Genomic DNA, 26,250 nt, shown 5'->3' with positions numbered 1-26,250 from the left:
TCACACTTCCCTCACACCACTTAGATAAAACCGAGGACCGTCCAAAATGTAAAGGCTTCGCACTAGTACTCATGTAACGCAGAGTTATGTCAGATTTTTCTTGAATCATGGCCTTGGACGCGGCCATTCCAACCTGCCGAATCAGACGACTCTAGTCTCGCTGAAGATAACTTGGAGACCAAAGAAGCCTCGAAGTTCGGGTTTCGCACTCTACCAAAAGCGTGCTGGGATAGATTGAACGAGGAGTATCTCGCTTAACTTAATCAACGAAATTGATCAACGAGTTAGCGGATGCCAACGAACCCCCACACATCTCACCTGACCCCGATGTACAGGACGTCGCTGATGGCGTTTTGGAAGACACCCCTCCCCCGCCTAGGAACGTAACAACTATGTACTCACCGTACCCCTTCGGCTGTCTGTCTTTGCCCGAAATCTGCATCTCGAAACAAATAAGACCACCCTTCGAGCGCTATTCGCTACTGCATTCGGGTCGTCCCCTGTAAACCCCGCTGGGATCGACTACGTCGATTTCAACAAAGGAATGGACTCTGTAAGTCTTAAAATATTTCATAAGTATCCACCCTTACAACATCGTCAGTGCTATCTTCGGCTTGCCTCGCCTGAGCATGGACGTATTTTAGTCGATCACTTCTCTGGCCAGCCTGTGGTACAGTCTCACGGCCTTGACGACATAGGCAAGACTCCTGGAACGTCCCAAAAGGCCATCTCAACAGAAATCATCGAAGGGAAAAAGGAGGAAGTTTTATTGGGAGGAGTTCCAGAGAAAGTCAGACGACAGGCTGTGGAGAAAGTAATGAAGGCTCTCAATGGCAAACAACCATCGGCTCCCGTGCACACTGCATACGAGCACTCCGAGGAAAGCAGGCCGCGGAAAAAGAGAAATCGCGGCTAATTTTGTAATGTTGGAATCATTCCCCGACTCTCAACGTTAGTGGAAGAGGGCTCTTGTCCAACGCGGGTCGGTTTCCCATCTCCCAAAAGCCCTGCCAGCTACGCCCGTGTTCGGGCCTTTTCGGTTGCAATCATTTGACACCTTATTTGTTATAGTTGTCTTTGTGTCTGTCATCTAGTCCTCGCTGAGTCCCTTTATCCGTTATGCATGCCTTGGTGGGCCACTCCTGCATGGTGTCTTGAGCTTTCCGTTATGAGGTGTTCTAGAGTTTCGCGTTGACCCCTCTGCCGACACCTCTGTCCGGTGCCTGGGTCTTGCCACGGTAATCGAAAGTAAACAATTTTTTGTTCCGCCTCAGCATCGACATAAAACAGCACACACAAACTATACAGCATCAACTCGATTTGCCACTTTCAATTCTTCCGCCTTTAGCCGAATTCAAGTCATCCTCGGTCCTATTGGAAGAGCCAACGACCGAAGGAGTGTCCATCGACGAGGCTTCAGCGAGGGTGTGGAGGTTACATCATTTCCTGACTGTCAGACTCACTGGCCTCCGGCCCCATTATAAATTTTTGTTTGGTGGTGAATCCCGACAGTTTTGGTTAGTCTGTTGAGAATCTAGGTTGGTACGCACCTCGAAGATGTATCTTAATGTATAGGACACGTCTAATTCCCTGTTTCCCAGGGGATCTGAATTGATCGTGCGCCGGAGCTATCGCCGTGATACAGTACACGCGTTCAACCTTTGTTGCTTGACCCACATGTTGACATCCAGGTCATCGAGCGAGGGGTACACCCCGAGCACCATCTCGCACTGGTATTGCTACCACGCATGGTTCGGTGCATCCAGCTCCATAAGATAATCCCTGAAACGAACGAATTGACCGCGCCTTAACAGAAACAAATTCATCACGTTTGCGATGCATTAATCGATCAACTTGAAGTTGTCACCAAGGTGAGCATCTTTGAGGTCATATTGATCAGGTCGCGTCATTTGCTCAATTGACGCACGTACAGCCAGACATCACTCCGATAATTCACACCTGCAAACTCACTTGACTTCTGACCCTGTTTCTCATTGGCTTTACTTGATTGACAGATAGCGGTCGGTCTGTGCATCGTGCAAGGATATGTGTGCAGTACAAGGAGGTTAGGCTCTCTGACTTTCAATGATCACCATCCTGACATGTGCACTTTTAGTATTGCTGCACTGCAATGCGATGTAAATCGACAGTGCACCAGATACGCATAAATGCCGCGTCACGCGACCGCATCTCCATCATGAAATCAAATGCATCAAAAGCTATGATCATAAGATTTGATCTACGTGCTCATCGTATCAAAACGCATTCGTCGTACGTATTTTACACAATCACTCTTTGCTACACATGTTCTACACATACACTTTTCGTTCTCTGTTCCGACAGGTTTATTTTATTCTGGTATCCCCAAAACGAACTCTCCTCAGTCTCTCAATCCGAAGACCGAGGTGAGTATTAGCATTCACATTTACCGATACATATCTTCATTCTCACTACCCACTACATACTTCTCCTTTCGTTTCTAGTCCAAGCCTCTCTTCATTTGAGACTAGCCTTCCTGTCCCTGCCTCCTATGGCAGCTTCTTCCAAACCGACAGATGAAAAAACCGATCTCTACAACCGCAATTTGACGAGTCGAAAATATGCCCTTTTCGGAATGACATGCTCAAGTATCTTCAGCTGCCCATGCATCGTTGCAGGCACCATCACTTTAGCCAAACGCGGAATCTCGGGAGTTACTGTGGCCAACTTCAGTCCTCGGGAGGGGGAGATATTGGCCCTGACGCTTAACTTAATCGTCATGTTATGCACCGAGTCCATAGGCTTCGTACACAGCATCTCATTGTGCTCTGCGCTAGCCTCAGAGTCTCGGCTTCGTTTCAACACCAATCTGGGCCTCCCTCATCATATGTTCTGGTCTTGAATCGGAGAGGGCCTCATCTGACTGTTTCTGCCTCGCCATTTTTTGGTCAGGGGGTGGTGCCATCGCAGGGTTACCTCTCCTCATTTTGGGCATTGCACTCCTCCTCCAGGTGATGATCGCATTGTCAGGGATGCGGGCCGTCAAAATATTGACGTGGAGCTCCTCACCTTTCGACTTGACCGCCGCACTGGTCCACCACATGCAATTGACCCCGTTACTATGCGGTCCATGCGTTGTGCCTGACCTAGACACGTATGGAGGTCCAGCGAAGCCATCAGGGATACAACCCTCTGCGTGGCATACTCAGCATCCGGAAATTTGTTATTTTTCTTTGGGTGACCGTTGCAGCATGCACTGGATGGGCCGCACTCGTCATGTATATCGGGGACAAGTTCGTCAAGATGAAAACATTGTCTAACAATCCGCTAACCCCACACACGTGGTCGTTCTTGCCCAACGATGCGCTATCCACTTTTATCTCGTATGATATGCCTGGTGTCAATGACACTAGGGTGTGGATTCTGCTCTTTGTCAATATAGTAGTTATCCAGGGGCCATTGACGCTTGGGCTACATTTCTCGGAGCTCATTGCGAATGTCATTCGAGACGAGAGACAGTGGAGATGCGCTACCGGAAGGAAGGGACTTAGAGCCGCGACGAACCCGTTGAAGACGATTTTCACTCATCCAATTTGTCTCGTACTTTTCATCGCGAAGCCTTTCCTGCGTGAGTTATTCCTGTCTAGTATTTTTATCGGTGTTATTGAAAGCCATCCTTGACGATCAGACTGGATGTTTGGGCTTTCATGACATACATGGTCTCTGACAGCCAAATGGGACAGTGGGAAGTACTCATGTTCCATGCCCAGGCTCGTACTCACTGCCTATGTAAAACTGCTACAACATTCTCACACCCTCGTGCAGATCTGGAACTTATGCATAGCGCTGTTTATATTTGCCTGTTTCTTCACTTTCGTCGCACTGCGCCGACCGCGTGGCTCCCAGCCGGCTGCATATGGTCACGTTCAGACGCTCGCCAACCTCGTGGACGAGTGGTCGCCTGTGATGTGGTGGGGACACAAGGAAGACGGAATCCCGTATTGTCATGCTGGTAGGGTACTTATGTGTTCATGATGCTGCTGTATTGACACTTTCACAAAGGGACGAGCGAGCACCCGCTGCCGGATGTGAAGATGGACTGCGTTTATGCTGGCTCCGGTGATGGGTTTCTAGTACCCCTCTCGTGAGAGGTACTATAAGAATGACGAAGCGCAAAAGGGGCGTGTAGACCGCTTGTAGGGTATATGGGTAGTAGAGTTGGAGGTTCATAAATGAATGCAATATGATAAGGAACGGGGCGAGTCTGAGACCATAGAAAATAATATGCTTGCTGAATAATGATTGCGAAATGGGATTCTGATACTCGCTATTTTATTGCCTGGAAGTAAGGACTGTACATGGGCTACTTATACTTGCGAAACGGTAAAGGTCCTCGGGTATGGCTAGGCCGAACGATTATGTGGAAATGGAGGCAGAAGGGAGTGGCGTCACGCCCGACATGGTAGAATAGTAATGATGAGAAAGAGGGTAAGAAAATTGAATGAGCAGGTGTAAGAATGGGTATCGTGTAGACAGAGTAACGAGAGTTATTTGACAGGTTCCAGACGGGTGGGCTGCGAATGGGGTGACAGTGACGAGAAAAGGGTGCTAAGGGTTGAGCGGGTCGGTAGCGATAAAGGATTAGCGGCGAAATGGCCACGGGGAAATATTGTGCTGATCGATGGCGCCAGTGAGCTGACTCAGGTCGTGGTTGCGGTACAGACGTTGTATCGGCGAATTCTAGCGTCAGACGATTGGAGTATTTGCTTTGCTTTTTTTAAGGGCATTTTTTGATTTCTCTTTTTATACAAAGGAGCTATGTATATCCGCGTTAGACTGGCGATGCATTGACGAGCACACGACCAGCCATGCCGTTGAATGATACATGTACAGTTTTCATGCTGCTTGCTGCATTAATTACAACATATCATCGCACTGTGGAAGTACAAATTACATGAGTTTGCTATCACATGCGAAGTATTAAAACGATTGCACGCCTACAGGATACTAGAGACAGACAAACATCACAAACTCGACATTACAAGCAACTCGCGATCTCTTTCATGGTGAGTCTCTTATGCATGTTCATGCACCAACACTTCTCCAACAGGGCCCAAAGCGTGTCGTCCAAGCCTCGTTCTACAACGACTGGGTCCGTGGGTCGAGACGGAGTTTCGCCCTGACAGACCTTAAGGATGACTTGAGGTGCGAGGTGAACCGACGCCCAAGGTTCTTTGTGAGTCATAAGCTGTGAAGGCTGTTCAAAATCTGGCTAATCAACCAAACGTGTTGGAAGTACCTCGAGCACGGTCATACTAAAGGCATAGACATCGGACGCCATTGTACGTTTGCCTCCGCTCTTGCACAGCTCAGCGGGACACCATCTTAGAGACTCCTGGTTAAGAGTGCTGCCACTGCTGACGTCGAAGTAGCTCATAATCTCCTCCTCGAGCTATATTGTTCGGGTAAGTCAGAGCGTAGTGATCGGTGTGAGAAGAGACATCACCCTTGTAAAACCGAAGTTGGAAAGCAGTGGCCTGCCATCCGGGCTAATGGCGATATCGAACTATGATGAAGTAAGGATCCTAGTTATTGGTGATTGTCGTCATGACTCACCCCTTTGATGTCACCGTGAACAACAGACATACTGTGCAATAATTTGATGCCCTCGGCAATGCCTTTCAACTACGAAATCAGGTCAAAACGCTTTCCTCGATCAAAAGTAAGGTACGTACGATATATCGGTGGTCGACTTCGGGGTATTCATTGAGGTAGTCTGTTAAGGTCCCATTGGACATCCAGGGGCTTACGGTGTAACTGCTGTATAGTCAGGAACGAACATGAGTTCCCGAGGAAGGAAAGACCCACGGATATTCTCCGTCGCTCTGACAAAAACCGTATATTGTGAGGATGTGTTCTCCTTTATCTGCTTCGAACACTCTTCTCCAAATCTCCGCCTCTACCTTGAACCTCTGCAAATTAATCGATTGAGCGTTCACGAAAACGACGACAATATTGGGATAGTGTACCTTGAGTGTCTTGGGTGTAGCATAAACTGCGCGCAGGACTCTGATGGCAACCTTCTCCTCATTAAGGTAGCATCCTTCCCAGACATCGGTCCGACTCGTTCCATTCACAGCATAATTACTGGTACGCCTCACTTCCCCGCGTTTCAGGTTCATGTTCGGAAGTAAACTTCTGGAACTCTGGAGAAGATTGTACAAGTTACTTTCCAGACCGCGCTCAGCTGTTGCAGAGACGTGGCTCGGAAGATTCTGTCAATGAAGATTGGATGAAGGATTCAAGAGACTGGAGAATGTGGTACCAACCTCTTGCATCACTGTCAAAATCTGGTTTACGGCGGCGGTTTGTTGCAGTTGGTTATTCATGAGAATCTCTTGCTTGTTTCTGAGGTCCCCGAGATATTCGATCATATATTCGTTGTCGATCCTTTGGTTGTCTTCGAAGGCAGACTGCCATCTGTGGATCTCGAGGTGCGAGGTTATCTAATCAAATAAGTAGATGAGCTTATAGATAATAGTTGAGGAACAAACACTTGACTTACCTGTAGCTTGTTTAAGCAATCAGATATCTCAAGATGACATTGTTGAATGATTCCGGCGAGTTCATCCTGTTTGACGAAAAGCTTGATTCGAGACATCAAGCACCATGGAGTCATTCTGTCGAGGATGCCTTGGATGGTGCTGGCTAGGTTATCAGCTGCCTTCCGGACAACATCTGCGCGCTACCAACCTTTGTGCACCTGAGCAAAGCCTGGTTTTATCATCCGGCAACATAGTTTCGCCTTCGTTCTGGATGATAGTCAGGAAATTGAGGCAGCGTTCCTCGAGTTGTCGCATCCCATTTCTGTCATAATAGTCATCGCGATCAGTGGAATGAACAGTATGACGAAATGATAGGTACTTGTTGGACTCTGCTTTAGCAAGCAGGTTGATGAGGGTGATTAGAGCACCGAATGCTGGACCGAGCCATGTACATGGAGTAGACTGTGTTGCCTGAGATAACGCTGAAGCGGGATTAATATGAAACCGGGAGGACGCGACACTCTCCATGATTGTTGGTCAATAAAACGCTTGAAGATCGGTCGTATAAGAGGGCGCGTCGAAAACTGGGCAGTGATTGTTGCACTTCCGACACATGCTGCTCGAGCTCTTTTATAGAGAAATTATCGGGACTTGTTGACCCACCGACGACCACAGCCTGCCTAGCATTTGACTCGAGGCAGTGTCAATCAGTTGTTCCAGAGGAAGATATCTATAGAAGTTGTCTGTAGAAGGAACAAGGCCCTTTAGCCTATTGCGTCACCTGTGGGAGGCCATTGGCAGGAACACCGTGACGCGTTGGAGCTGAAGCTTTGAAGGACAACCTTGCAAGCTACAGTACATATATCAAACTCGAGCATCTCGCGAGGACTAATAGCTCTCATGCATCGATACCACGAGATAAAAAGCCAAAAGCGAAGATAACGACCCGAGCACAGCACACAGCAAGCGTAAACAGATGTGGTAACATTACTAGTGCGTAATACGTATGGTACGAGGTCAAAACGGCCGTGGCCCTACAAACCCACTACTGCCGTAGGAATCTGCACAGTGATCAGTAAAGCATAGTAATGGTCTGCGTGGAAGGAACTACCACGTTCCTTCTTACGAGTCGGTTAAGGGGAGGCCACTATCTATCCCCTTCCGCACGAAGTCTATCCCGTACGCGCATCAAGGCCTTTCCAAGCTCGTTGGCACCGTCACCTGAGGGGCCATGACCCCAGTACGTATCATTGGCATCGGCATACACCAAATCAGCAAGGCCCGTGCGCAAAAGCAAAGTCCGAAGGCTAGGATGTTGCTTGAATTTGATATGCAGCACCTCTTCCATCTGAAAATGCGAAAAGTTGATCCATCAGAATATCTGTCAATGAAAATAACCTCACAATCTTCAAGAATACCTGACCCCAATCTGGTCGTACGTGGTCCTGAAAACTCGCTGACAACGGGTACATGTCACCGACATCGGTGCACGTTCGGATACGCTCCTGAAGGTTAGGGTGTTCCGTAAACTTCATCGCCTCGAGGAGGTGCATCGCAGTTGGGTACATTTTGTTTTTGTACAGCACTCGGTGTTGTGAGTGATTTACAAATCCGGATAGTTCACCTGTATGGTCAAACTTGACGGGCGGTCCGCGATCGGGAGCTGGCATGCCTTGCAGTGGGGCTCCACTTCCAGTGTATGCGTTTATCCCATGGGGCACAGCTGCAGTTGGTGGTATAACGAATGATGTCACTGTATTGGAACGATGATGACGACCGCCAGATTCGCTATCGCTCCCTGACGTGCTGAAAGCGCGAAAGAGTCCTTTTCGCGATTTACCCTTGCGCTTACTACTAGAGCCAAATAGGTTTCCTAGACGCGATATCGGACCTGCTGGTTGAGCCAGCATGTTTTCCATTTCTTCCATGTGTTCAACGTTCAAGGAGAGGGTTATGTCCTTTGGGAGTTCCTGTAAAACTTGACGATATGGGGTAGTGTTCCATATGTCTCTAGGAGGAGAGGGGAGGGGATTTCTCCGCATTGCCATTCGTATGGGAGGGACAGTTGGTGGCCTAAATGGTACATCACTCAAATAAGGCTCGGGCATAGAAATAGGGTGATCAGCTGGTTGGTAGAAGTCGGTGAATCTTGGGCGAGATGACGAGTTAGCCGCACGTTGTGCATCAGGCATGACGGGGGGAGGCTCAGGCATGGAAATAGGGTGATCAGCTGGTTGATAGAAGTCGGTGAATCTTGGGCGAGATGACGAGTTAGCTGCACGCTGCGTATCAGGTATGACGGGGGCAGGCTCGGGCATGGAAATAGGGTGATCAGCTGGTTGGTAGAAGTCGGTGAATCTTGGGCGGGATGATGAGTTAGTCGCACGCTGTGCGTCAGGCATGACAGGGGGAGGCTCGGGCATAGAAATAGGATGATCAGCTGGTTGATAGAAGTCGGTGAATCTTGGGCGAGACGACGAGTTAGCCGCACGCTGTGCATCAGGCATGACGGGGGGAGGCTCGGGCATGGAAATAGGATGATCAGCTGGTTGGTAGAAGTCGGTGAATCTTGGACGGGATGACGAGTTAGCCGCACGCTGTGCGTCAGCTATGACTGGGGGAGGAGGAACAACCGGATCTCCTCGTCGACCGGTCATATCAGGTCTGACGGGGCCTGGAGTTGCCCGATTGTCTACACGTGGCTCGGGCATGCGCGCAGTGGGTTGTGAGTGAGATGAGTAATGCGTGTCATTCATGACAGGAGGAGGAGGAAAAGCCGTATCTCGTTGGGGTTGCACGTTAGTCATAACAGGGGGTGGAGGGACAACGGGATCTCGTCGGCCAGTCATATTAGGCATCACGGGGCCTTGATTGTTTGTAGCCATAGAAGGCTCTGGCATGTGTACTTGCGGTACTGCAGATGGAACAACCGGAGCAGATGGAATAACTTGTGCAGGTGGCTGATGGGCTGCGTTTTGAAAAGCAGCGACCGGAACATATGGTTGCGGCATAACCACAGGCTGCTGCATAGGAACCATGGCTACTGGGTAATACCCGCTAATTTGTGGATACGCAGATTGTACCTGTGGGTCTTTTCATCCGCCACTGTCAGGAAACAGCTACTCTCCCAGACTGTCACGTACAATACTGGAGCCCATAAGCTGCAGTCGGAAATCCATTGGGGTACTGCTGATACAGCTCTGGGTGTGCTTTCTCCTTGCCCTTCTTCGTCCTGACTGAGGACCAGCTTGATTGCATTCCGTTTGAGTTAACGGTTGGAACTGGAAAAGGATAGGGTCTATGCTTTGAGGGTCCAGCGCCCATATTGGTGGCGATGTCGCTGATACGTGATTATGTATGAACACGAGTTCGAAGGAATACCAGAAGCACCACCGCAAGCTGTAGATGTCAGGATAGATGGACCGTGGGCATGAGGAAGATACGAGGGCGAAATATTACTGGTGCAAGACTTGCACGAGCGGCAAGACAGCACACGTTGAAACGTTGAAGTGTTGTGATATTCGGTCGATCTGCAATTGCAAGGTATAATTGAAAGTATGTAGTACGTACACACGGTTGAGAAGTTCGATCAACTTTTAATTGTCAAGATTTGGACATATCCCTGCGTAACATAATTTTGGCGGGAACTACAATAAGTTTGCAATCGTAGCTAGGTCTGCGACGAATGCACAAGTAAACGATATCAGTCATAGCGAGAGCCTCTGCGTCGCGGTGGGCTCCTTGATCGCGAACCCGATGGTGACCGTTTGCCACCTCTGCCACCCCAGCCGCCTCCTCGGTGAGGTGGTGAATCGCGTCTTGGGGGCGGACGTCTCTCCGAATCTCTGTTGCGGTCAAAGTCACGATCTCTCCCAGCAAAGTCTGCACCCCTTCCACCGCCTCTTCCTCGTGGGCCACTGGGGGGAGCAGGGTTAGAGTCTCCTCGCCAATGACCCCCACCTCGGCCAGCAGGGGCCACTGTTCCCCAGCCTGCATCACTTTGCCGTGCTGCTGGTGCGGATCTCCAGCCGTTTTGAACTGGAGCCTTGACAGTAGTCTCTGCCTGGGTGGCCGCGGCTACTGCAGCCGCAGCGGCTTTTGGAAGGATAATAGAGACGCAAAGATAGTCTCCTGGCACGAATCGAAGTTCATCGAGCGTCCTCTCCTCTTTCTCCCGCTCTGTCTGCTCTCTGGATTCGCCATCTATGTCGTTGAGCAGGCGTGCCGCGGGGCTGTCAATGGTACCCGGCTCGCCCAGAATATCGCGAGAATAGACCATACCAAGTTCTTTCTGTGCAAAGCGACCTCTATTTGCTGCATCTGCGTATATAGCGCGGAAAGAATAACGGGCTAGAGGGTGGCGAAGCTCTGGTATTTGGGGTGCAGCATTTCGGAGAGTCGTCAGTACTTCACGCAAGGTGGCATCTTTCCTAGCCATGGGGTCAAAGGAGAGTCGGAACAAATACATCTGCATGCTTACCAGGTGTAAATTTGTTGTTCATCCGTGGTTGGTAGAGTATTCTCCTCGAACAAGGACAGTCTGTGGAATGATCCAACCTTTACAAAAGTTCGGATGAGGAATGGGGCCGTCTAGTAGAAAAAAACAACTGAGGATTAACTGTATAAGCTAAGAAAATTTTAAAATCACCTTTTCTCTTGAGACAATAGGCTGTCCTGCTGGGGTCGTAGTCTCCATGTCGGCCATTTTATTATAATTTGAGACGTTGCAGATGGGCCTGCTACCGTACTACGTGCACGCTGCTTGCTTACATAGCAATTACCATTTTGAGCTCAAGACCAAACTTAGTTAAACCACGCCACCACTGGAAAGTTACACCCCATCATGACCTAGAACCCCACAGATCCGCGGCGCAAGACTCGCGTGAATGACGCATTAGTTACAGCTGGAAGATTCATCTGCCACATCTTTCAAGTTGCAGGTCAGTACAAGATCAACAACGACTATACATAGCAACTTTCTTGTGACCCAACATGCACTTACTTTAATTAGTTAGGACCAGCACGCTCAAGTCCAGCGTTAGGTGGGAAGGAGATATGTATAGCAGGGCATAATCTCGTGGCAATCCCTGTCGCTGAGATAACGAAAAGAAGTTTCTGTCATATGTTTCAGCCTGCCGCCCGGATCTGCGGACACATGGCATATGCATTGTATCACTCCTAATCGGTTCACAAAGAGACGCTCAGGAAGTCGTCCACTAACTCGGAAGTTCATGTGATCACACAGGGCTGACCTCGGCATTTAAAGAGAGCGATAGAGCACACTTGTCTTTCACACCCTTCCATTACCAGCCATGGCTGGTGGTTATGAACTCCTGAAGACCGGAGATGACACCAAAGTTCAGTCACCCAAGTCGTATCGCATCACACGTCGTGTCGCGATCGGGCTCATCGCATGTCTGGCGTTGGTAACGCTTTCTTTTCTGCACGTTCATCCTCCCTTATCAGTAGATCTGGGAGCACAAGATAACCATGACGAGGACTCCGTGAAGGCCTGTGCTTCACCCGCACCCCCTGCTGCCCGTCCCCCAGCCCCCATCAATCCATGGGCCTCTCTCACCATCAAGCAGGTCGTTCAGGTCCAGAAGTGGTTGGAGGACCCTGCCCGGGCCCTTAACCTGACGCGCGGGGCTATATCAAAGCCATCGGACAACCACATATTCATGATAGAAGCGTACTACCCACCTAAAGCCAGCGTCCTAAGTTACTTCTCATCTCTATCCTCATCGGACATCCCGCAAAAGTATGCGCGGGTCACAATCCACCATGGTTCTGCACCGGAGCCTGTCGTAAAGGATTATCTTGTTGGACCACTCCCTATTGGCCCATCCACTCGCATGGAGCATTTGACGGAGATATACCATCTCGACGCTATTCCGCACAATGCACGTGGCTTTGATACCCGTGACTGGACTGCTCCGGAAATTTTTGAGAAGATGGCGGCTCCCATAATGGAAGCATACGAGGTCATTTATACCATCTTATTTCCGTACATCCTACTTACAAGGATGTTGTTTTCAGGAACTTCTGGGCGGCACGCCCCAGGATACTCTTACTACGGCTGGCAGTGGACCGTTCAGCTTTGATGGTTCATTCAGACGTCTGTGGCTTGGCTGGCGGCGCAACACGCCCGGCTTCTTCTTACATCCACTCAACTTATATCAGTACGTCGATCTTAGCGGTACCGATCCCTCGCAGTGGGACCAGTTAAAGGTATGTTCTCAGATATGATGTCACCGAGACTTCATGTGCTCAAGTTGGTCTTAGATCGTGTACAACCACCAAGTCTTTGACTCACCAGAATCTTTCATGGAAGCGTTTCACAATGGCAGCCTCAAACGCGTCCCTGTTATTGACCCCGACACCGATTTGTCGTACAGTACTCGTAAGCGTATCGGAGCCCAACGCGATCTCGACCATCTTCCTGGACCTCGTTCGGTGTCGTTTGCAGGTCTGAGGTTCCGAGTAGATCGTGATCTTCAGTACGTCAGCTGGATGGGCTGGGGCTTGTACCTTGGCTTCGACAGAGATATGGGCTTGAGCTTGTGGGACATCAGGTTCCGTGGTGAGCGGATTGTTTATGAGGTAAGGCGTACTCGATGTAACTATCCATTTATGCAGTATCCTGATCTCTGCACAGCTCAAACCTCAGGAAGCTCTTGCACAGTATGGTGAGTAATCAGATGCTGGTTTCTGCACTTCAGTTCGCCTGATAGTGTTTCTCTAGCGGGCAATGATCCATTCCAGGCAACGACTGCTTGGCTCGATCGCTACTTTGGCATGGGGCAATCCGTCCGTGATATGTTACCAGGCTATGATTGTCCCCATGAAGCCGTGTATCTGCCAGCGACCACGTACTCGACGGATGGATTAACCACACGACAGCGCGCAATTTGTATATTCGAGCATGATAGCGAACGACCTCTTACGAGACATCTTGGTTACGAAGAAAATGAGTTCGGGGCGGTCAAAGGCTATGAGCTCGTGATCAGAAGTATTGCCACGGTCGGAAAGTGTGTAGATTTTGTCTTTCTGCGGGATGATGCTGAAAATCGAACCCTAGCTATGATTACTGTACGTGCAGTGTTTCGCTGTCTTCGTGATGTTGACTGGGTTCTGTATTGTTTCCTGTAGTGGTGAGTGATGAACCAAGTGCTATTTTCACCACTGACCCTATCGTTTATGCGTAGTTTGATTATATCTTCCATCTTGACGGAACCATCGAGGTCCGCCTCTCCGCTTCCGGCTATCTGCAAGCTGGTTTCTACGATGGAACACAAGGGCAATATGGCAATCGAATCTGGGAAACCAGCAGTTTGTATTTTTACCCATACCTTATATTGACCTAACAACACGTTATTAGTGGGCAGTCTGCACGACCACGTTATCAACTACAAGGTCAACAACCTCCCTGTGGTAAATTCATAACGTTGACAATTCATTGCAGGTTGACCTCGATGTGGCGGGTACAGCAAACTCGTTGTTGAAGACTACTCTGAGTCAAGAGGCAGTCACCCAGCCTTGGTTTGAGGATGACTGGGGAGATGAAGTTATTCAGCAAGTAGTCACACGAGAGTATATCGATGACGAGAACGATGCCTTGTTGAAATTCCCGACAAACTTCCAGGGCGCATTTGCACTCGTAAATCAAGAGGAGACCAACAAGTGGGGAACATCGAGAGGATACGCCATCCATCCAGGCTATTCTCCTATTCACAACGTACGTATGTTATTGAGGATGTTGTGACGAAGCCTGAATTCTGGATTGCAGACAGTCGTTGGTTCTAAGCGGCTCCTGAAGAATGCGAACTGGGCGCGCTACAATCTGGCTGTCTCCCGTCGCAAGGAGACAGAACCGTCCTCGAGCAGCATGTGGAACTTCAATTTGCCCGGTGGCCCTCCTGTCGACTTCCACAAGTTCTTTGATGGAGAGAATATCACACAAGAAGATCTAGTTGCCTGGGTGAACCTTGGCATGCATCATCTTGTTGGTGGCTTGCTTAATGAAGCATATCATGCAGCCTTCTTATTCTCATTTTTATAGCCCCAATCGGAAGACGCACCTAACACACGAACGAACACAGCGACGTCAAGGTTGGCTTTACTGACTTCTGCTATATGGAGTAAGAGCTGATCAACAGTCTATTAGCTTCTTCTTGACACCTCTCAACTACTTCGATCACGATGTATCTATTGAGTCGACCAATGCTGTCCTCCTGAAGAACCCAGAAAAGCCTGGCGACTCCTTCACATATGACGACTATGGTGTTCAGCCTGCTCACTGCCTGCCGGAACACCCGTCACCCTTCGAGTACCATCCGGCGAAGATGTTCGACCTGGATGGAAGGCCTGCACCTGCTTCGTCAATCGAAAACATGCGCAAGGCCTCAGAGTTATATCATCGCATCAAACTTGAGTTGTAAAGCCTTATCGCAGATAGCGAGGTGGTGTAGTGATCAGGTAGCTAACAATGTGACTTCTTTTCAATATGTGTATCAATCTGTCCATGAAGCTATTAACAGAAGGAGGTTCAGTTCATGATCCGTCTTTCATCTTGGAACTAGCTCCGCAGCAGGTAGGCGCGTGATAGACTTATTTATGGTCTAGCATCGTGTTCAGTCTCACACGCATCTCTTCATCTGTCTGCCATCATGGCCAGAAGATATGAGCAGCTGAAAGCTGTATCCTTGGAGGAACCCAAGCATGAGTCAACGCGAGCGCCGAACAGGATCACCTCTCTTCGTCTTGGCCTTTCATTCATCCTCATCCTTGTACTGGCTTCGCTGACCGTCATTCAGGTCAGACCCTCTACCTCTGGCTCCAGAATTATTCTCGGGGGTACCAAGACGCTTGCGGGTGACGCTGACTATGATGAAGATATTGAGATCTGTGCATCTAATATTCCACTTCCTGCTCGCCCACCAGCTCCAATTAACCCATGGGCTTCTCTTACCATCGATGAAATGGTGGAGATTCAAAATTGGCTCCAGAGTGTCCAGATGAATCTAAACCTCACGCGAGGAGATACAGCTCGGCCTTCCGATAACTCCGTCTATATGATACAGGCATACTATCCCCCCAAGGCTAACGTTCTCAAGTACTTCTCGTCTTTGGATCCTCGTGACGTACCTGCAAGGTTTGCTCGGGTAACCATTCACCATGGTGGGGCCGAAGAACCTATGATTAGAGATTACCTCGTCGGGCCGCTCCCGGTCACGCGGGCTACGGAGATGACGCACTTGACAGAGATTTATCATAACAAAACTCTTCCCTATAACGCACGGGGATATGATGCCCTTGACTGGAATTTACCAGAAATTAACACCAAGATAGCAGCTCCACTGATGGATGCATACAAGGCGAATCAATTTCATCATCTGGCTTACCTAGTCTTCCTTACACTTTCTCAGGAGCTTCTAGGTGGTTTGCCCAATGATACTATTGTTGCTGGAGGCGCTGGGCCGTTCGGTTTCGATGGATCGTTTAGGCGCTTCTGGTTAAACTGGCAAAGAGACACGCCCGGATTTTGGTTGCATCCACTGAATCTTTGGCAATATGTCGACGTCAGTGGTACTGATCCTTCGAAATGGGACCAGCTGAAGGTAAACCTTCTTTCAGTTTTAGTGGCCGTTTTCATGCTTGACTCATCCGTTAGATCGTGTACAATCATCAAGTATTTGACACAGCAGAATCATTCATGGATGCGTTTCGTAATGGTACGCTCAAGCGTGTTCCTCCAGTGACAAAGCAAGAAGAAGACCTTTCTTGGAGTACACGAGAACGTATCGGTGCCTTACGCGACCTCGACAACCTTCCAGGACCTCGTTCCGTGTCTTTTGCTGGGTTGCGGTTTAGGATTGACCATGACCTGCAATACGTTAGTTGGATGGGGTGGGGACTTTACCTGGGTTTCGATCGCGATATGGGACTAAACTTGTGGGATATACGCTTCCGAGGTGAGCGGATCATCTACGAGGTAATTGTTCATTGTCTACTGCACTACTTTGGCTATCTGACTAATATTCAAACTAGCTCAAACCTCAAGAAGCATTGGCGCAATATAGTGAGTTTTCAGATCTGGATCGAAGGGAATATAACTGACCTGTGTAATACAGCTGGAAATGATCCCTATAAGTCGAGCACTGCACTTCTGGATTCGTACTTTGGCATGGGGCAATCGGTTCGCGATCTGCTTCCAGGATATGATTGCCCAGATGAGGCGATTTACCTCCCAGCTACCACTTTTTCGGCGACAGGGATGATGACCAGGAAGCGGGCGATATGTATCTTTGAGCAGGATAGCGGACGTCCTATATCAAGACATCTTGGCTTTGAGCGAAGTGAATTTGGTGCGGTCAAAGGTTACCAGTTGGTCATTAGGAGTATTGCCACCGTTGGAAAGTAAGTGGCATTATATCTGTGGAATGCATGCACTCAGCGTATTGCATTTAGCTATGATTACTGTGAGTATCCGTCTTCCAAGATTCGATTATTGTTGACATTTTTTAGTGGTAAGTGCTTGTTGCTCGGTTAGCGATCATATACTTACATGCGAGACCCTTTTTCAAGTTTGAATATATTTTCCACATCGATGGAACTATTGAGGTTCGTGTATCGGCGTCCGGATACCTTTTATCAGGGTTCTGGGATGACGAGCAAGGAGCTTACGGAAGCAAAATCTGGAACACCACTCGTATGCCGTCTCCCGGTACTCCCAACGCATGTCACTGATGTAAACAACCAGTTGGAAGCCTCCACGATCATGCCATCAACTTCAAGGTTTTGAGGAATCATATAACATACTTCATGGCTTGAGCTCTTTTTGCAGGTCGACCTTGACGTAGGAGGAACACAAAATTCGCTGTTGAAAACAAGTCTTAGCCAGGAAGTCACCACCCAGCCGTGGTTCGGCGATGACTGGGGCGAGGAAGTGATCCAACAAAAGATCACCCGTGAATACATCGATAACGAAGATGAAGCCCTGCTGAGATTCCCCACCAATTTCCAAGGAGGTTATACTATTGTGAACACTGACGAAATCAATAAATGGGGAATCCCTAGAGGATACGCAATCCATCCGGGATACTCGCCAGTTTATAATGTGCGCAAAACACATTGAATGTGCCTGTATTGTCTTGACAGGCGCTCTTCCAAGACCATCGTAGGATCTAAGCGTCTGCTAAAGAATGCCAACTGGGCACGTTATAACTTGGCGGTGTCTCGTCGCAAGGATACAGAGCCATCTTCCAGCAGCATGTGGAACTTTAACCTTCCAGGAGCTCCTCCTGTTGACTTCCACAACTTTTTTGACGGTGAAAATATTACTCAGCAGGATTTGGTAACCTGGATTAACGTCGGGATGCACCACCTAGTAAGTTCGCCTTCTAATATTTTGATGCAGAGCTGACCTATTCGGTAACAGCCTGCATCAGAGGATGTTCCGAATACCAGGACTAATACAGCCGCTTCAAGGTTAAATTATAGCCATGCATTGATACGACGTGCTGACTCCTTGCGTTATATAGTTTCTTCCTGACACCCTTTAATTATTTCGACTACGACGTTTCGATTGAGTCTACCAATGCCATACTGCTTCAGCCTCCAAAGAAGCCAGGAGACCCATTTTCTTATAATGATTATAATGTTCGACCAGCTCACTGTGTCCCGCAACCTCCAGCCGCATTCGAGTATTATCCGGAGCAGGTGTACGACTTGGATGGGAAACCTGCACCTCCCTCGACGGTGGAAGAGATGAGGAAGGCTTCAGAGCTCTACCTTCGTATTAAGTTCGAGCTTTAATCAGGATTCAGGATTGCTAGGGATCATAGCAGTAACCAGTTAGCCTAGTTTGTTTATGTACCATTTTTAAGATTGCATTCATCCGTCGGGATTCGGAATATTCGGTGTTGTAATTAGGGAAACCAACTTTCCTCGCAGCGTCTCTTTCAAAGCGCTTCTGCTTCAGAGCGCTCTTGCTTATGCGGGCATAATCTCGACGACCCGCCAAAGCTCAGCGCTCAATCTTCAAGCTTCACCACCATTTCCTCTGAGCTCATTTCAGGTTGTATTCTGTTGTGCTATCATTACCCTCTTAAAAGCGGCCTGAAGGCTGAGCTCAAGAGGTTGACCATTTTGATGATCACATCACTAGACCTGTGTTAGATCGATAACTACGTGATCTCACTGATATCGGAACTCGATGCAAGCGTGACAGGAACCTCTCGGCAGGGGCAATGACTCTGTCGGCAGACAAGCGTTGATCCAATGGTGGTATATAAAGCTAGCACGACCATCATCGTAATACACTGGCATCCGCCAACTCTCTGCCACTCTCGAGCTGACACTTGAATCCCTTTAACATGACCCTAGTCTCGAATGATCCTAAATGGTGGCCGCTGCTGGATGTTTATCGAATTTACAGCTATTTCGTAGGTTCGTGGATAGGTACTTCATCGATGACGTCGATGATGGCTCACTCAGATCTGCCTTTTACCACTGTGACTTTACAGTTGCATCCTCTACAGCAGTATACGATTGGGGTGAGCAATGTACGATCATACCCTTATCGAGAGACTTATCAATGTCCTATGATATTCAGCACTGACATTTGAACAAGAGGTAAGTTGATGGCATTACTAGAGCAGCTATCATCTCACGGTTTTCTAGTTTGAACTGGTCTTAGTGAGTAGAGTCCCCTGGACAACAGGATAATATAGCTCATTCCGAGTGACAGAGGCGACGCTGGTCTCGTGTGACTATCCTATACATCAGTGTACCCAGCTCACATTTTAACTGTAGTTGAAAATCTGTGCTATCTGATAACTTGTTTTAGGTGCGCTACGTCGGAATGCTTTCATTTGGGTATGTTTTCTAGGCTAATTTAGCTAGTACTGTGCTAATAAGACCTCATGTCACGATTAGGATCAGCATACTGTGTATGTTTCATCACGTTCATTGTAATTGTTTCTTCTGACTGGCGGCATGTAGTAGGTCTTCCGTCAATTTCAGTGACAGATATAGCGAGGATTCTACACTATCTTTTGTTATTTCATGTCAACTCACTGTCCTCCTACGTAGGGGTGAGTGAGATCCTCAACCATTTTGTTAGTTCAATATAATTATTGCTACAGTTATAAGTTAGTTTGAAGCATCCAGTCCTCTGAGCTCATCAGTAACTTGAATCTCCAGGCACTATTCTTGGCCTCGTACAATGGTGGATGATTTTCGTCGTAAATGTCATGCTGAGTTGTGAGTTACTTGGCTGCAGTACCTCATTAAGATTGACTTGACTGAAATATCGTGCCAGACATCTTAATTATTCGGTTACGTGCGATGTATCAGCGATCCAGGAAGATCTCAATCTTTCTCGCCGGAATCTCTTTAGCTGTCACGATTGTATGCGCAGTGATCCTCGCAATAGCAAGCAATGATGTTTCTGGGGGTAAGCCTCGATTATCATTAAAATATGCAAGCGTATTACTCATGGATTCCAGAGGAGCTTATCCTCTCTGGCACCTACCAGTGTGTTCTCAGTGGAAAGAGTGACCTCCCACTATCTGAGACTTGGATACTCGGTATCGCATGGGAAGTCCTCACACTATGTCTTGCAGTATGGATTGCTATAAAACACTTCCGTGAACTGCAACGACCATCTCCAGGGAGAGACTGTTTCACTTTCTTAATAGAAACTCACGTGTTTTACTTTGTAGCGTGAGTTCGAGACTTCAATGCAATATATATTTTTATGGCTGATCTTCCTCGCCAGACACGCTGCTGTTTCTTGCTTGGTCCTTGTCAGCCTTATCTCTCCACAGATATCGGTACGTCAACCTGTGACTACTAATACGTGCTCCTGACCACTCCCGTCATTTTTATAGGATTCCTCTTCAATGGGAACTGAGATTTATCTTGGTGTTGCTGAAATGTTCCTGCTCGTGCAGATGTTTGTTTTGGGATCTCCTTGGCATTCGAGAATATCACGCTAGGCTCGTGGACGACTCTGAGACAGGAACTAACATAACTACAATTGCTTTCCAAGAGGGCATACACGTATCTACTGATGACGATGTGTAGCACGAGAAACTATCCAAGTGAACAACACTCGTCAGGTACCCCACAAAGTAATTTTTTTAAAGCTGTTAATTCCTTGTAGTGCTGGTACATACTCATTTGACTACCCATCGGGTGATCTGAACTACAAGAATAAATGAGCTAAAATCGTAAGACCCAAAGGCCTTTATGTTTGCAATATGGCGTGCAAGCCGCAGATTCATATTCTACTACCTGCGACAAGAAGTCCTGGCTCCCGACATATGATGAGACAAGTTGAGCTCACAGATGGAATCCATCATGTTCCACCCCTCCGAGTCCAGCTTTCAGATTCGCTTCCTTCACAAGAAGTTGAAAGTCAAGTAGCTTGCTCTCCACCATGCACCTAGACTCATCAAGCCGAGGAAATTGCGAGGCATGTTAGAGGAGAGAAGAATCACAACTTAGTAATAGATATACACGTGACCCTCTCCGAACAAAGCAAAGCCACGGCTCATTAAAACAAGAAACTCAGAGGCTGCGTAGATCACGTTCGCAATAACAGTAGACCTACTGGCACCGCCCAACAAAGACAATCGGAGAGAAATCCTCATGGACTTTGGAATGTTGGACAGCCCGTCTAAATACTTCGCCGATACGGCGACCGTGGTTCGAGTGGCATTTGCACGTCTGTTCTTGAATAAACATCAAATAGCGCTGGCATTATTTATATGCCAGGAGCGCATCATATGAGGAGAAGGTGGTCTTTCAAATAACGAATGATGTTCCTCGAGTATCCGTTGCCAGCGCTAAACTGTAATGCGAGACACCGAGAGCTTCGCAAATCATATTGTCACATCCAGGATATAGTTCCAGTCGAAAGGTGCAATTTCTTGAAAGATTTACTGGGATCTTTCGGTTTGATCATCTGGTGTGGATAAGTCGAAAGACTCGGATTGTGCAGGCGGCCGGCCTGAGCTATTCGAAACTTCTGTGAATTACTGGCAGAAGTGGTTGGAAAGACCGTGGAAATGTGACACGCTAACTCGGAGAGCTCGGAGGTTAGACATTTGGCGACGAAAGCTTAAAGGGGGTTTGTTACGTTTAGATCTTCGACCATGCTCATCAAAGTAAAGGTAAGGACGAAGACATGCTGTCAGGAAACGGTTCGCTAACTTGATGCCAACTTCCGTTAGACACTCACTGGCAAGGAGGTGTTAAATCTAATCATCACTATCCGATAGTGACTAACGAAGGTTCATGCGCAGATCGAATTAGACATAGATCTCGAAGACAAGGTATCTGCGCCTAAGGGCATTATTTAACACCTCACGAACTCTATTGGAACAGATCACTCGAATCAAGGAGAAGGTCGAAGAGCAGTCCGGTGTGCCACCACAACAACAGAGACTGATCTTCGGAGGGAGACAAATGTGTGCCGTCTTAGCTTGTACAGGATTGCGTAAACTCACCGTATTATATTTGATCAAGGCCGGATGATAAAACCGCTAAGGAGTTCAATATCACCGCTGGATCAGTTCTGCATCTTGTCCTTGCTCTACGTGGCGGCTTTTGAGATCAGACCTGCGGAGAGGTGTATCAGAGATGCGCTCTAACAAAGGAGTTTAATCATGAGATGTAGGATTTCGTGCGTTGTTAGATATCATTTGATTTTCACTTGCTATCACATCGCTTGTCTTCCATCATCGTCTAACACGACTTACTCTGACATGGTACATGTCTTCGTCTACATATGCAGCTGATAATTTCCAGGCAGTGCCACGTATTTATCATGGATCAGGTTCTCCAACAATATCTGCTCCTGGCAACAGCCACCTGAATGTGATGCTCAATCTTGTTCCCCTCTCGATCCACTCAGGTTCTCCTTGTCCGTCTACTCCTCCACTGACAAAGTCCCTCGGTTTTCCATCAATTCCATGGGTCCAATCGTAGCGCGCATCCTCCGATAGGACCAGGACACTGCGTTCTTCCAGATAGAGGTCCCAATGATCCCTATCCAGCGGCACGGTCTTTTCGAACAGCTCCTCCTCTTGACACTTAACCCGCTCAAAGCTCATCACACACCCGCTTCCAAAGCTCACTCCTATAATTCCATCATCGAACCGTTTCAGTAGATCGATATGAGGTGAGATGCCTTCTCCAGGATGATACAGGTTCAGAATCGCCTGCCGTGCGCGCTGAGGCGCATCCTTGGGAGGAAATAACATTTCGTGCACTTTCTCGGGTAGATGATCACGCAACAAATCGGCTAGCCAATGCAGGAGTGTGATCAAAAACGTTGGTAAGCCACTTCCCATACTCTCGCCATGCTCGGATGTTGTGCGTCCAAAGAGCATGATCTGATTTATGTCTCGCCCATCGAAGTAAAGGCTCATGCACTGCTGAACGATATCGTTCGCCAGTTCGAGAGGCAATCTGATGGGTGGAACGAAAAGCCCAGGGATCGGTGGTGCAGTGCGCATGGCAATCTGAGGCTCGTCAAAGAGCGAATCGACTTCAGAGTCACTACCTTCCGAGAATGGGCTAGTTGCACGAGCGACATGCTCTACTCCGCTGAATTCATTATGCCCTACTTCACTGAAAGTTGGCAAGCGCACCTGCGTTGTTTACTGCGTACATTGGTAACAGACGCCTCAGTGCTGGCGATGGCGAGAAGGGAGATGGAGTCACACGTGGAAGCTCGCACGATTTAAATATACACGTAAGCTTGTAAACAATGCGTTTCAGATCTAGCAGGACAAAGGCGATGTCAGGGTTCCACCGCTTCTCCGACTACTGTGTAACATCCCCAACGTATCGAACAAAGAGTTCTTTAAGTAATTCTAAGAAATAGACGACTTAACAACGATCGGTATAACCCCTGCTTCAGAATAAGCACACACTCTCAAATCAGGTTCAAATACGAACCTCCGGTTGGTAAAATGTATTGTCTGTGGTTCATGACCCGCAGCACTGCGCTAACGATGCCCCCATGGGCAGTGAACGAGATGACTAATCAAGTACTCGGTCCAACTTCAATGAACAGGTGGGGTATGGTGCTCACATTGTTCCTGGTCCTTACCAAAAATCATGTCCAGTACGCGTCTCATTCGGGCATCGATTTCTGCGTGGGTTTCCCTCACTTCAGGGTCCCAGAGTGTGTCTTCTTCTATGAGCTCCTTTTCGATGTCGAAGTCAGGGAAAGTTTGTTCGATGTAAGTGCGCGTTCTTCGCTTATCACAGGTATGGACGCCCGTTGTTTCTCTAAGATTCTATAGCGCGAGTGAGTAAACCTAGCGAAAAAGTCTCGTGTCTTGATACCTCGATAATCATAGTTCGCTGTGATTGAGGTATAATGGAGTCGAATGATATCTTGTTTGTATGGATAGCTCGTGTCAGAGGGCTGCAGTAGAGCTTCTCCGGAATGGGAATGCCGAATTTACGTTCTTGCTTCCATGCGTCATGGACCGCTTTTGCCTGATCCTTGCCAAGCGTCGTCAATTCCGGGTCCGCTATAATGGGTTGTGAGGCAGCGCAATTCAGCGAACAGGTGATGTTACTGACGTCCCCAGATCAATTCTCCATCGCCGTTTTCCTTCGACCAATAGCTTGATAGATGTAGTCAGGTCAGGGAACTTCATCGAAGGAAGAGAACGGTGGAAGTGCACTTGTTCCATTCCTTCCGGCGTGGGAGGGGGATGTTAGGATAGAATGGACACTACATAGTAGGGCCTAGGTCGCACCTCTGTGCCGTACTTCGCCTCGGCTACGTTGTCTTGTGGGGAAAAAATTATATCAATTCTTGAAATGTTATCTTCAACGACATGAGATCCTCACGAAAGCCTTCACCGTGTCTGCCCACGAAAAACACCTTGTACTGCGTACTGGCGGGAGAGGACGTATTAAGCTGACCGATCTTTTGCCTGAACGTCTTCCATCGACCATCGGAACGATCTATCAGCCCGAATCGAGGAGGAAGCTGGAGTCCAAAAACTGGAGTTCAAATCTTTATGTTCGACGAAAATACACAGAAACTTACAGCCTTCAATACGAAGAACGGGATTATGCGTCAGCCAAGCGAAATCCTCATGGTCAAACACTACCTCGCCTAGACCGTAACGAGCGCCACCTTCTTGCATGAAAAATCCTTCGACCACCTGCCATTGGACTCATTCAGTTCTCGACCACATATGACCTCAAAAGACACGGATCGTAAAAGCTAACCTCATAAGACCGCTGGGACATGGTGTATCGGGACTCCAGAAGAGATACTGACTCTAAGCGGGTAATTACTATAAGAAGTCATCTCCTTCCTGTATGGTCTGTCTCACGAAATACTACTAAACAATCATGCGCACTTTGGGGCAACTTCTGGGTTCCTGTTTCAAGTTGGTCGCCAGGAGGTAAAATTCACACCCGAAGCTCCCGAACCGTTGAACGTGACTTGGCCCTTTCCTCCGATGAAGCCACGAAGCGATATCGACACCTCCCAAGTCGAAGGGAATGCTTCCTCGGAAATAAAACACAGGTTGCTCAGCGGTCTGCAATCCATGCGGTCGAGCCGCATCTCGCAGTCGACTGGCAAGCCCTTTGGAGGTTTCGAAGCCGAGCTTGTGTCTCGGCTGCGACTAACAGAGGCATCTATATCGTCGAAGACAGAGGAACCGGAGAAACTTGAAGGCCGTGTCGTTTTCCAGGTGATTGTGGATGAAGGTGCCTTTTTTTTCTGATATTATTTGTTGTGCTTATTGACAAATTCTCAGAAATGCTTAATGGTGCTGAAAACATGCACGGTGGATGTTCGGCCATGATGATTGACATGTATGTTTCTTCTCCTCCTGTTGCCAGGAGCTAATGTAGATACGTAGCTGCTCGACAATGCCCATTTACGTCCTTGGGGCCTCGACACGCGGTCATGGCATATTTGGCGTATCACAGTCTTTGAACATTGTCTATCATTCACCAGCATTGTCGTATGTTCAAATATCACACCAATCACTTTCTGCTGAATCATTCTGTCAGGGGAGACAAGCTACGCGTTGTGAGCACAACACTCGCCGTTGGTGGCCGGGCGCTCTCAAGTCGTTGTGAAGTGAGATTCTTGCAGTCTCACACTCTTGCTCCATCAGCTCATGTCTGGCTTCAAAGATATGGAATGTTACGCGACACCGATTAGTAGCATCAGCTGTACACATCAAGATGGTTCCGTCTGAACCGAAGGTATCTGAATCTGCCAAACTCTGACCTACATCATGGGGCGGTCACGAGTTTAGTGATTTACACAATTACACTGTATAGTGCGTTGCATTATGAAAGATGTTCAGTCTTTGATTTGGACGCAACATGTTTGTATATATTTGTGCCCAGTGTAACTGTCACGTGCACACTCTATCTCAATGACTTCAGTAGAGGATTGTTATTATTAAGATAGGCTTCACTCATACAGTGCACTGTTACGGACTCAATCTTGGTGCGATAAGGATTTTTTTTGCATTTTTTGCATGCAAGTGGGTCAAATGGTCATGAATCTGCAATAAAATTTTTTGGTGGTGATTATGTAAGCAGTCCCAATTTCGGTTGTAAAATTCAAAAGGTTCTATGTACTGGCGCGCCAATATCCTATCATAATATGCCCCGGAAAAACAAGAAGGCTCGGTGGGCCAAGGCTCACCGAGCTTCT

At 48.1% G+C, this 26,250-nt stretch overlaps 11 protein-coding genes across 11 annotated transcripts; 6 read left to right on the top strand and 5 right to left on the bottom strand.

Moving 5' to 3' along the window:
* Positions 1-379: 379 nt before the first annotated feature.
* On the top strand, positions 380-916 carry BJ212DRAFT_1304942 (uncharacterized protein; the record flags this gene model as incomplete). Its single annotated transcript, XM_041333702.1, has 2 exons — positions 380-553; positions 602-916. Coding segments are annotated over 2 exons (489 nt in total), but the record flags the coding sequence as incomplete, so codon positions are not given.
* A 1,614-nt stretch (positions 917-2,530) lies between these two features.
* Positions 2,531-4,127, top strand: BJ212DRAFT_1487507 (uncharacterized protein; the record flags this gene model as incomplete). Its single annotated transcript, XM_041341285.1, has 5 exons — positions 2,531-2,755; positions 2,817-3,133; positions 3,189-3,607; positions 3,824-3,991; positions 4,042-4,127. The coding sequence occupies 5 exons, from the start codon at positions 2,531-2,533 to the stop codon at positions 4,125-4,127; spliced, it is 1,215 nt and encodes a 404-aa protein (XP_041186197.1).
* Positions 4,128-4,790: 663 nt separating this feature from the next.
* On the bottom strand, positions 4,791-7,454 carry BJ212DRAFT_1398269 (kinase-like domain-containing protein). The gene is made up of 11 exons (XM_041337270.1): positions 6,904-7,454; positions 6,733-6,846; positions 6,545-6,683; positions 6,309-6,485; positions 6,009-6,254; positions 5,848-5,951; positions 5,715-5,796; positions 5,596-5,664; positions 5,486-5,545; positions 5,279-5,431; positions 4,791-5,227 (listed from the first exon to the last, which is right to left on the bottom strand). The coding sequence occupies exons 1-11, from the start codon at positions 7,050-7,052 to the stop codon at positions 5,018-5,020; spliced, it is 1,503 nt and encodes a 500-aa protein (XP_041186196.1). The 5' UTR covers positions 7,053-7,454; the 3' UTR covers positions 4,791-5,017.
* Positions 7,455-8,875, bottom strand: BJ212DRAFT_1398266 (uncharacterized protein). The gene is made up of 2 exons (XM_041337269.1): positions 7,928-8,875; positions 7,455-7,872 (listed from the first exon to the last, which is right to left on the bottom strand). Exons 1-2 carry the CDS (start codon positions 8,840-8,842, stop codon positions 7,672-7,674), a joined length of 1,116 nt encoding a protein of 371 aa, XP_041186195.1. The 5' UTR covers positions 8,843-8,875; the 3' UTR covers positions 7,455-7,671.
* Positions 8,876-10,106: 1,231 nt separating this feature from the next.
* On the bottom strand, positions 10,107-11,292 carry BJ212DRAFT_1398258 (Sin3 associated polypeptide p18-domain-containing protein). The gene is made up of 3 exons (XM_041337268.1): positions 11,173-11,292; positions 11,005-11,114; positions 10,107-10,954 (listed from the first exon to the last, which is right to left on the bottom strand). The coding sequence occupies exons 1-3, from the start codon at positions 11,227-11,229 to the stop codon at positions 10,228-10,230; spliced, it is 894 nt and encodes a 297-aa protein (XP_041186194.1). The 5' UTR covers positions 11,230-11,292; the 3' UTR covers positions 10,107-10,227.
* A 913-nt stretch (positions 11,293-12,205) lies between these two features.
* Positions 12,206-14,965, top strand: BJ212DRAFT_1286141 (copper amine oxidase; the record flags this gene model as incomplete). Its single annotated transcript, XM_041331923.1, has 11 exons — positions 12,206-12,508; positions 12,564-12,755; positions 12,810-13,127; positions 13,183-13,213; positions 13,270-13,616; positions 13,733-13,856; positions 13,906-13,940; positions 13,990-14,262; positions 14,314-14,529; positions 14,587-14,636; positions 14,692-14,965. The coding sequence occupies 11 exons, from the start codon at positions 12,206-12,208 to the stop codon at positions 14,963-14,965; spliced, it is 2,163 nt and encodes a 720-aa protein (XP_041186193.1).
* A 418-nt stretch (positions 14,966-15,383) lies between these two features.
* On the top strand, positions 15,384-18,483 carry BJ212DRAFT_1398248 (copper amine oxidase). The gene is made up of 11 exons (XM_041337267.1): positions 15,384-15,901; positions 15,953-16,144; positions 16,198-16,518; positions 16,575-16,605; positions 16,658-16,943; positions 17,099-17,235; positions 17,287-17,321; positions 17,371-17,643; positions 17,698-17,913; positions 17,965-18,014; positions 18,068-18,483. Exons 1-11 carry the CDS (start codon positions 15,506-15,508, stop codon positions 18,339-18,341), a joined length of 2,211 nt encoding a protein of 736 aa, XP_041186192.1. The 5' UTR covers positions 15,384-15,505; the 3' UTR covers positions 18,342-18,483.
* Positions 18,484-21,599: 3,116 nt separating this feature from the next.
* BJ212DRAFT_1041883 (ubiquitin-related domain-containing protein) lies at positions 21,600-22,278 on the top strand. The gene is made up of 5 exons (XM_041328916.1): positions 21,600-21,706; positions 21,767-21,784; positions 21,839-21,868; positions 21,921-22,003; positions 22,062-22,278. Exons 1-5 carry the CDS (start codon positions 21,689-21,691, stop codon positions 22,144-22,146), a joined length of 234 nt encoding a protein of 77 aa, XP_041186191.1. The 5' UTR covers positions 21,600-21,688; the 3' UTR covers positions 22,147-22,278.
* Positions 22,279-22,360: 82 nt separating this feature from the next.
* On the bottom strand, positions 22,361-23,053 carry BJ212DRAFT_1286149 (uncharacterized protein; the record flags this gene model as incomplete). Its single annotated transcript, XM_041331924.1, has 2 exons — positions 22,361-22,600; positions 22,652-23,053. 2 exons carry the CDS (start codon positions 23,051-23,053, stop codon positions 22,361-22,363), a joined length of 642 nt encoding a protein of 213 aa, XP_041186190.1.
* A 198-nt stretch (positions 23,054-23,251) lies between these two features.
* On the bottom strand, positions 23,252-25,096 carry BJ212DRAFT_1041872 (histidine phosphatase superfamily). Its single transcript, XM_041328915.1, has 11 exons — positions 24,929-25,096; positions 24,795-24,879; positions 24,671-24,727; positions 24,408-24,549; positions 24,314-24,345; positions 24,239-24,249; positions 24,135-24,178; positions 23,892-24,082; positions 23,635-23,842; positions 23,499-23,582; positions 23,252-23,451 (listed from the first exon to the last, which is right to left on the bottom strand). Exons 2-11 carry the CDS (start codon positions 24,813-24,815, stop codon positions 23,414-23,416), a joined length of 828 nt encoding a protein of 275 aa, XP_041186189.1. The 5' UTR covers positions 24,816-24,879; positions 24,929-25,096; the 3' UTR covers positions 23,252-23,413.
* Positions 24,928-26,105, top strand: BJ212DRAFT_1398212 (HotDog domain-containing protein). The gene is made up of 5 exons (XM_041337266.1): positions 24,928-25,283; positions 25,334-25,391; positions 25,439-25,543; positions 25,593-25,662; positions 25,719-26,105. Exons 1-5 carry the CDS (start codon positions 25,031-25,033, stop codon positions 25,812-25,814), a joined length of 582 nt encoding a protein of 193 aa, XP_041186188.1. The 5' UTR covers positions 24,928-25,030; the 3' UTR covers positions 25,815-26,105.
* Positions 26,106-26,250: the final 145 nt, after the last annotated feature.

Source organism: Suillus subaureus (genome assembly GCF_016647635.1).
Source record: "Suillus subaureus strain MN1 chromosome Unknown BJ212scaffold_85, whole genome shotgun sequence".
NCBI classification, from domain to species: Eukaryota; Fungi; Basidiomycota; class Agaricomycetes; order Boletales; family Suillaceae; genus Suillus; species Suillus subaureus.
The sequence above is the reverse complement of the archived record's forward strand: the minus strand, read 5'-3'. Positions and strand labels throughout refer to the sequence as shown.

Excerpts from the sequence above, each read along its gene's own strand:
- BJ212DRAFT_1398269 (XM_041337270.1), bottom strand. The coding sequence starts at position 7,052 with ATGGAGAGTGTCGCGTCCTCCCGGTTTCATATTAATCCCGCTTCAGCG. Across the intron at positions 5,546-5,595 it reads TTCACGGTGACATCAAAGGG|TTCGATATCGCCATTAGCCC; the intron begins GTGAGTCATGAC and ends ACTTCATCATAG. Across the intron at positions 5,432-5,485 it reads CCAACTTCGGTTTTACAAGG|CTCGAGGAGGAGATTATGAG; the intron begins GTGATGTCTCTT and ends CGAACAATATAG.
- BJ212DRAFT_1398266 (XM_041337269.1), bottom strand. The coding sequence starts at position 8,842 with ATGCCCGAGCCTGCCCCCGTCATACCTGATACGCAGCGTGCAGCTAAC. Across the intron at positions 7,873-7,927 it reads GTCAGGTATTCTTGAAGATT|ATGGAAGAGGTGCTGCATAT; the intron begins GTGAGGTTATTT and ends TCGCATTTTCAG.
- BJ212DRAFT_1398258 (XM_041337268.1), bottom strand. The coding sequence starts at position 11,229 with ATGGCCGACATGGAGACTACGACCCCAGCAGGACAGCCTATTGTCTCA. Across the intron at positions 11,115-11,172 it reads CTATTGTCTCAAGAGAAAAG|ACGGCCCCATTCCTCATCCG; the intron begins GTGATTTTAAAA and ends TTTTTCTACTAG. Across the intron at positions 10,955-11,004 it reads GAACAACAAATTTACACCTG|GAAAGATGCCACCTTGCGTG; the intron begins GTAAGCATGCAG and ends CCCCATGGCTAG.
- BJ212DRAFT_1398248 (XM_041337267.1), top strand. The coding sequence starts at position 15,506 with ATGGTGGAGATTCAAAATTGGCTCCAGAGTGTCCAGATGAATCTAAAC. Across the intron at positions 16,145-16,197 it reads CGAAATGGGACCAGCTGAAG|ATCGTGTACAATCATCAAGT; the intron begins GTAAACCTTCTT and ends CTCATCCGTTAG. Across the intron at positions 16,519-16,574 it reads GTGAGCGGATCATCTACGAG|CTCAAACCTCAAGAAGCATT; the intron begins GTAATTGTTCAT and ends TATTCAAACTAG.
- BJ212DRAFT_1041883 (XM_041328916.1), top strand. Across the intron at positions 21,869-21,920 it reads ACATAGATCTCGAAGACAAG|ATCACTCGAATCAAGGAGAA; the intron begins GTATCTGCGCCT and ends CTATTGGAACAG. Across the intron at positions 22,004-22,061 it reads ATCTTCGGAGGGAGACAAAT|GCCGGATGATAAAACCGCTA; the intron begins GTGTGCCGTCTT and ends TATTTGATCAAG.
- BJ212DRAFT_1041872 (XM_041328915.1), bottom strand. The coding sequence starts at position 24,815 with ATGTCCCAGCGGTCTTATGAG. Across the intron at positions 23,843-23,891 it reads AGCGAACTATGATTATCGAG|AATCTTAGAGAAACAACGGG; the intron begins GTATCAAGACAC and ends CTCGCGCTATAG. Across the intron at positions 23,583-23,634 it reads TGGTAAGGACCAGGAACAAT|TCATCTCGTTCACTGCCCAT; the intron begins GTGAGCACCATA and ends GTACTTGATTAG.
- BJ212DRAFT_1398212 (XM_041337266.1), top strand. The coding sequence starts at position 25,031 with ATGAAGCCACGAAGCGATATCGACACCTCCCAAGTCGAAGGGAATGCT. Across the intron at positions 25,284-25,333 it reads CCAGGTGATTGTGGATGAAG|AAATGCTTAATGGTGCTGAA; the intron begins GTGCCTTTTTTT and ends ACAAATTCTCAG. Across the intron at positions 25,663-25,718 it reads CGCTCTCAAGTCGTTGTGAA|ATATGGAATGTTACGCGACA; the intron begins GTGAGATTCTTG and ends CTGGCTTCAAAG.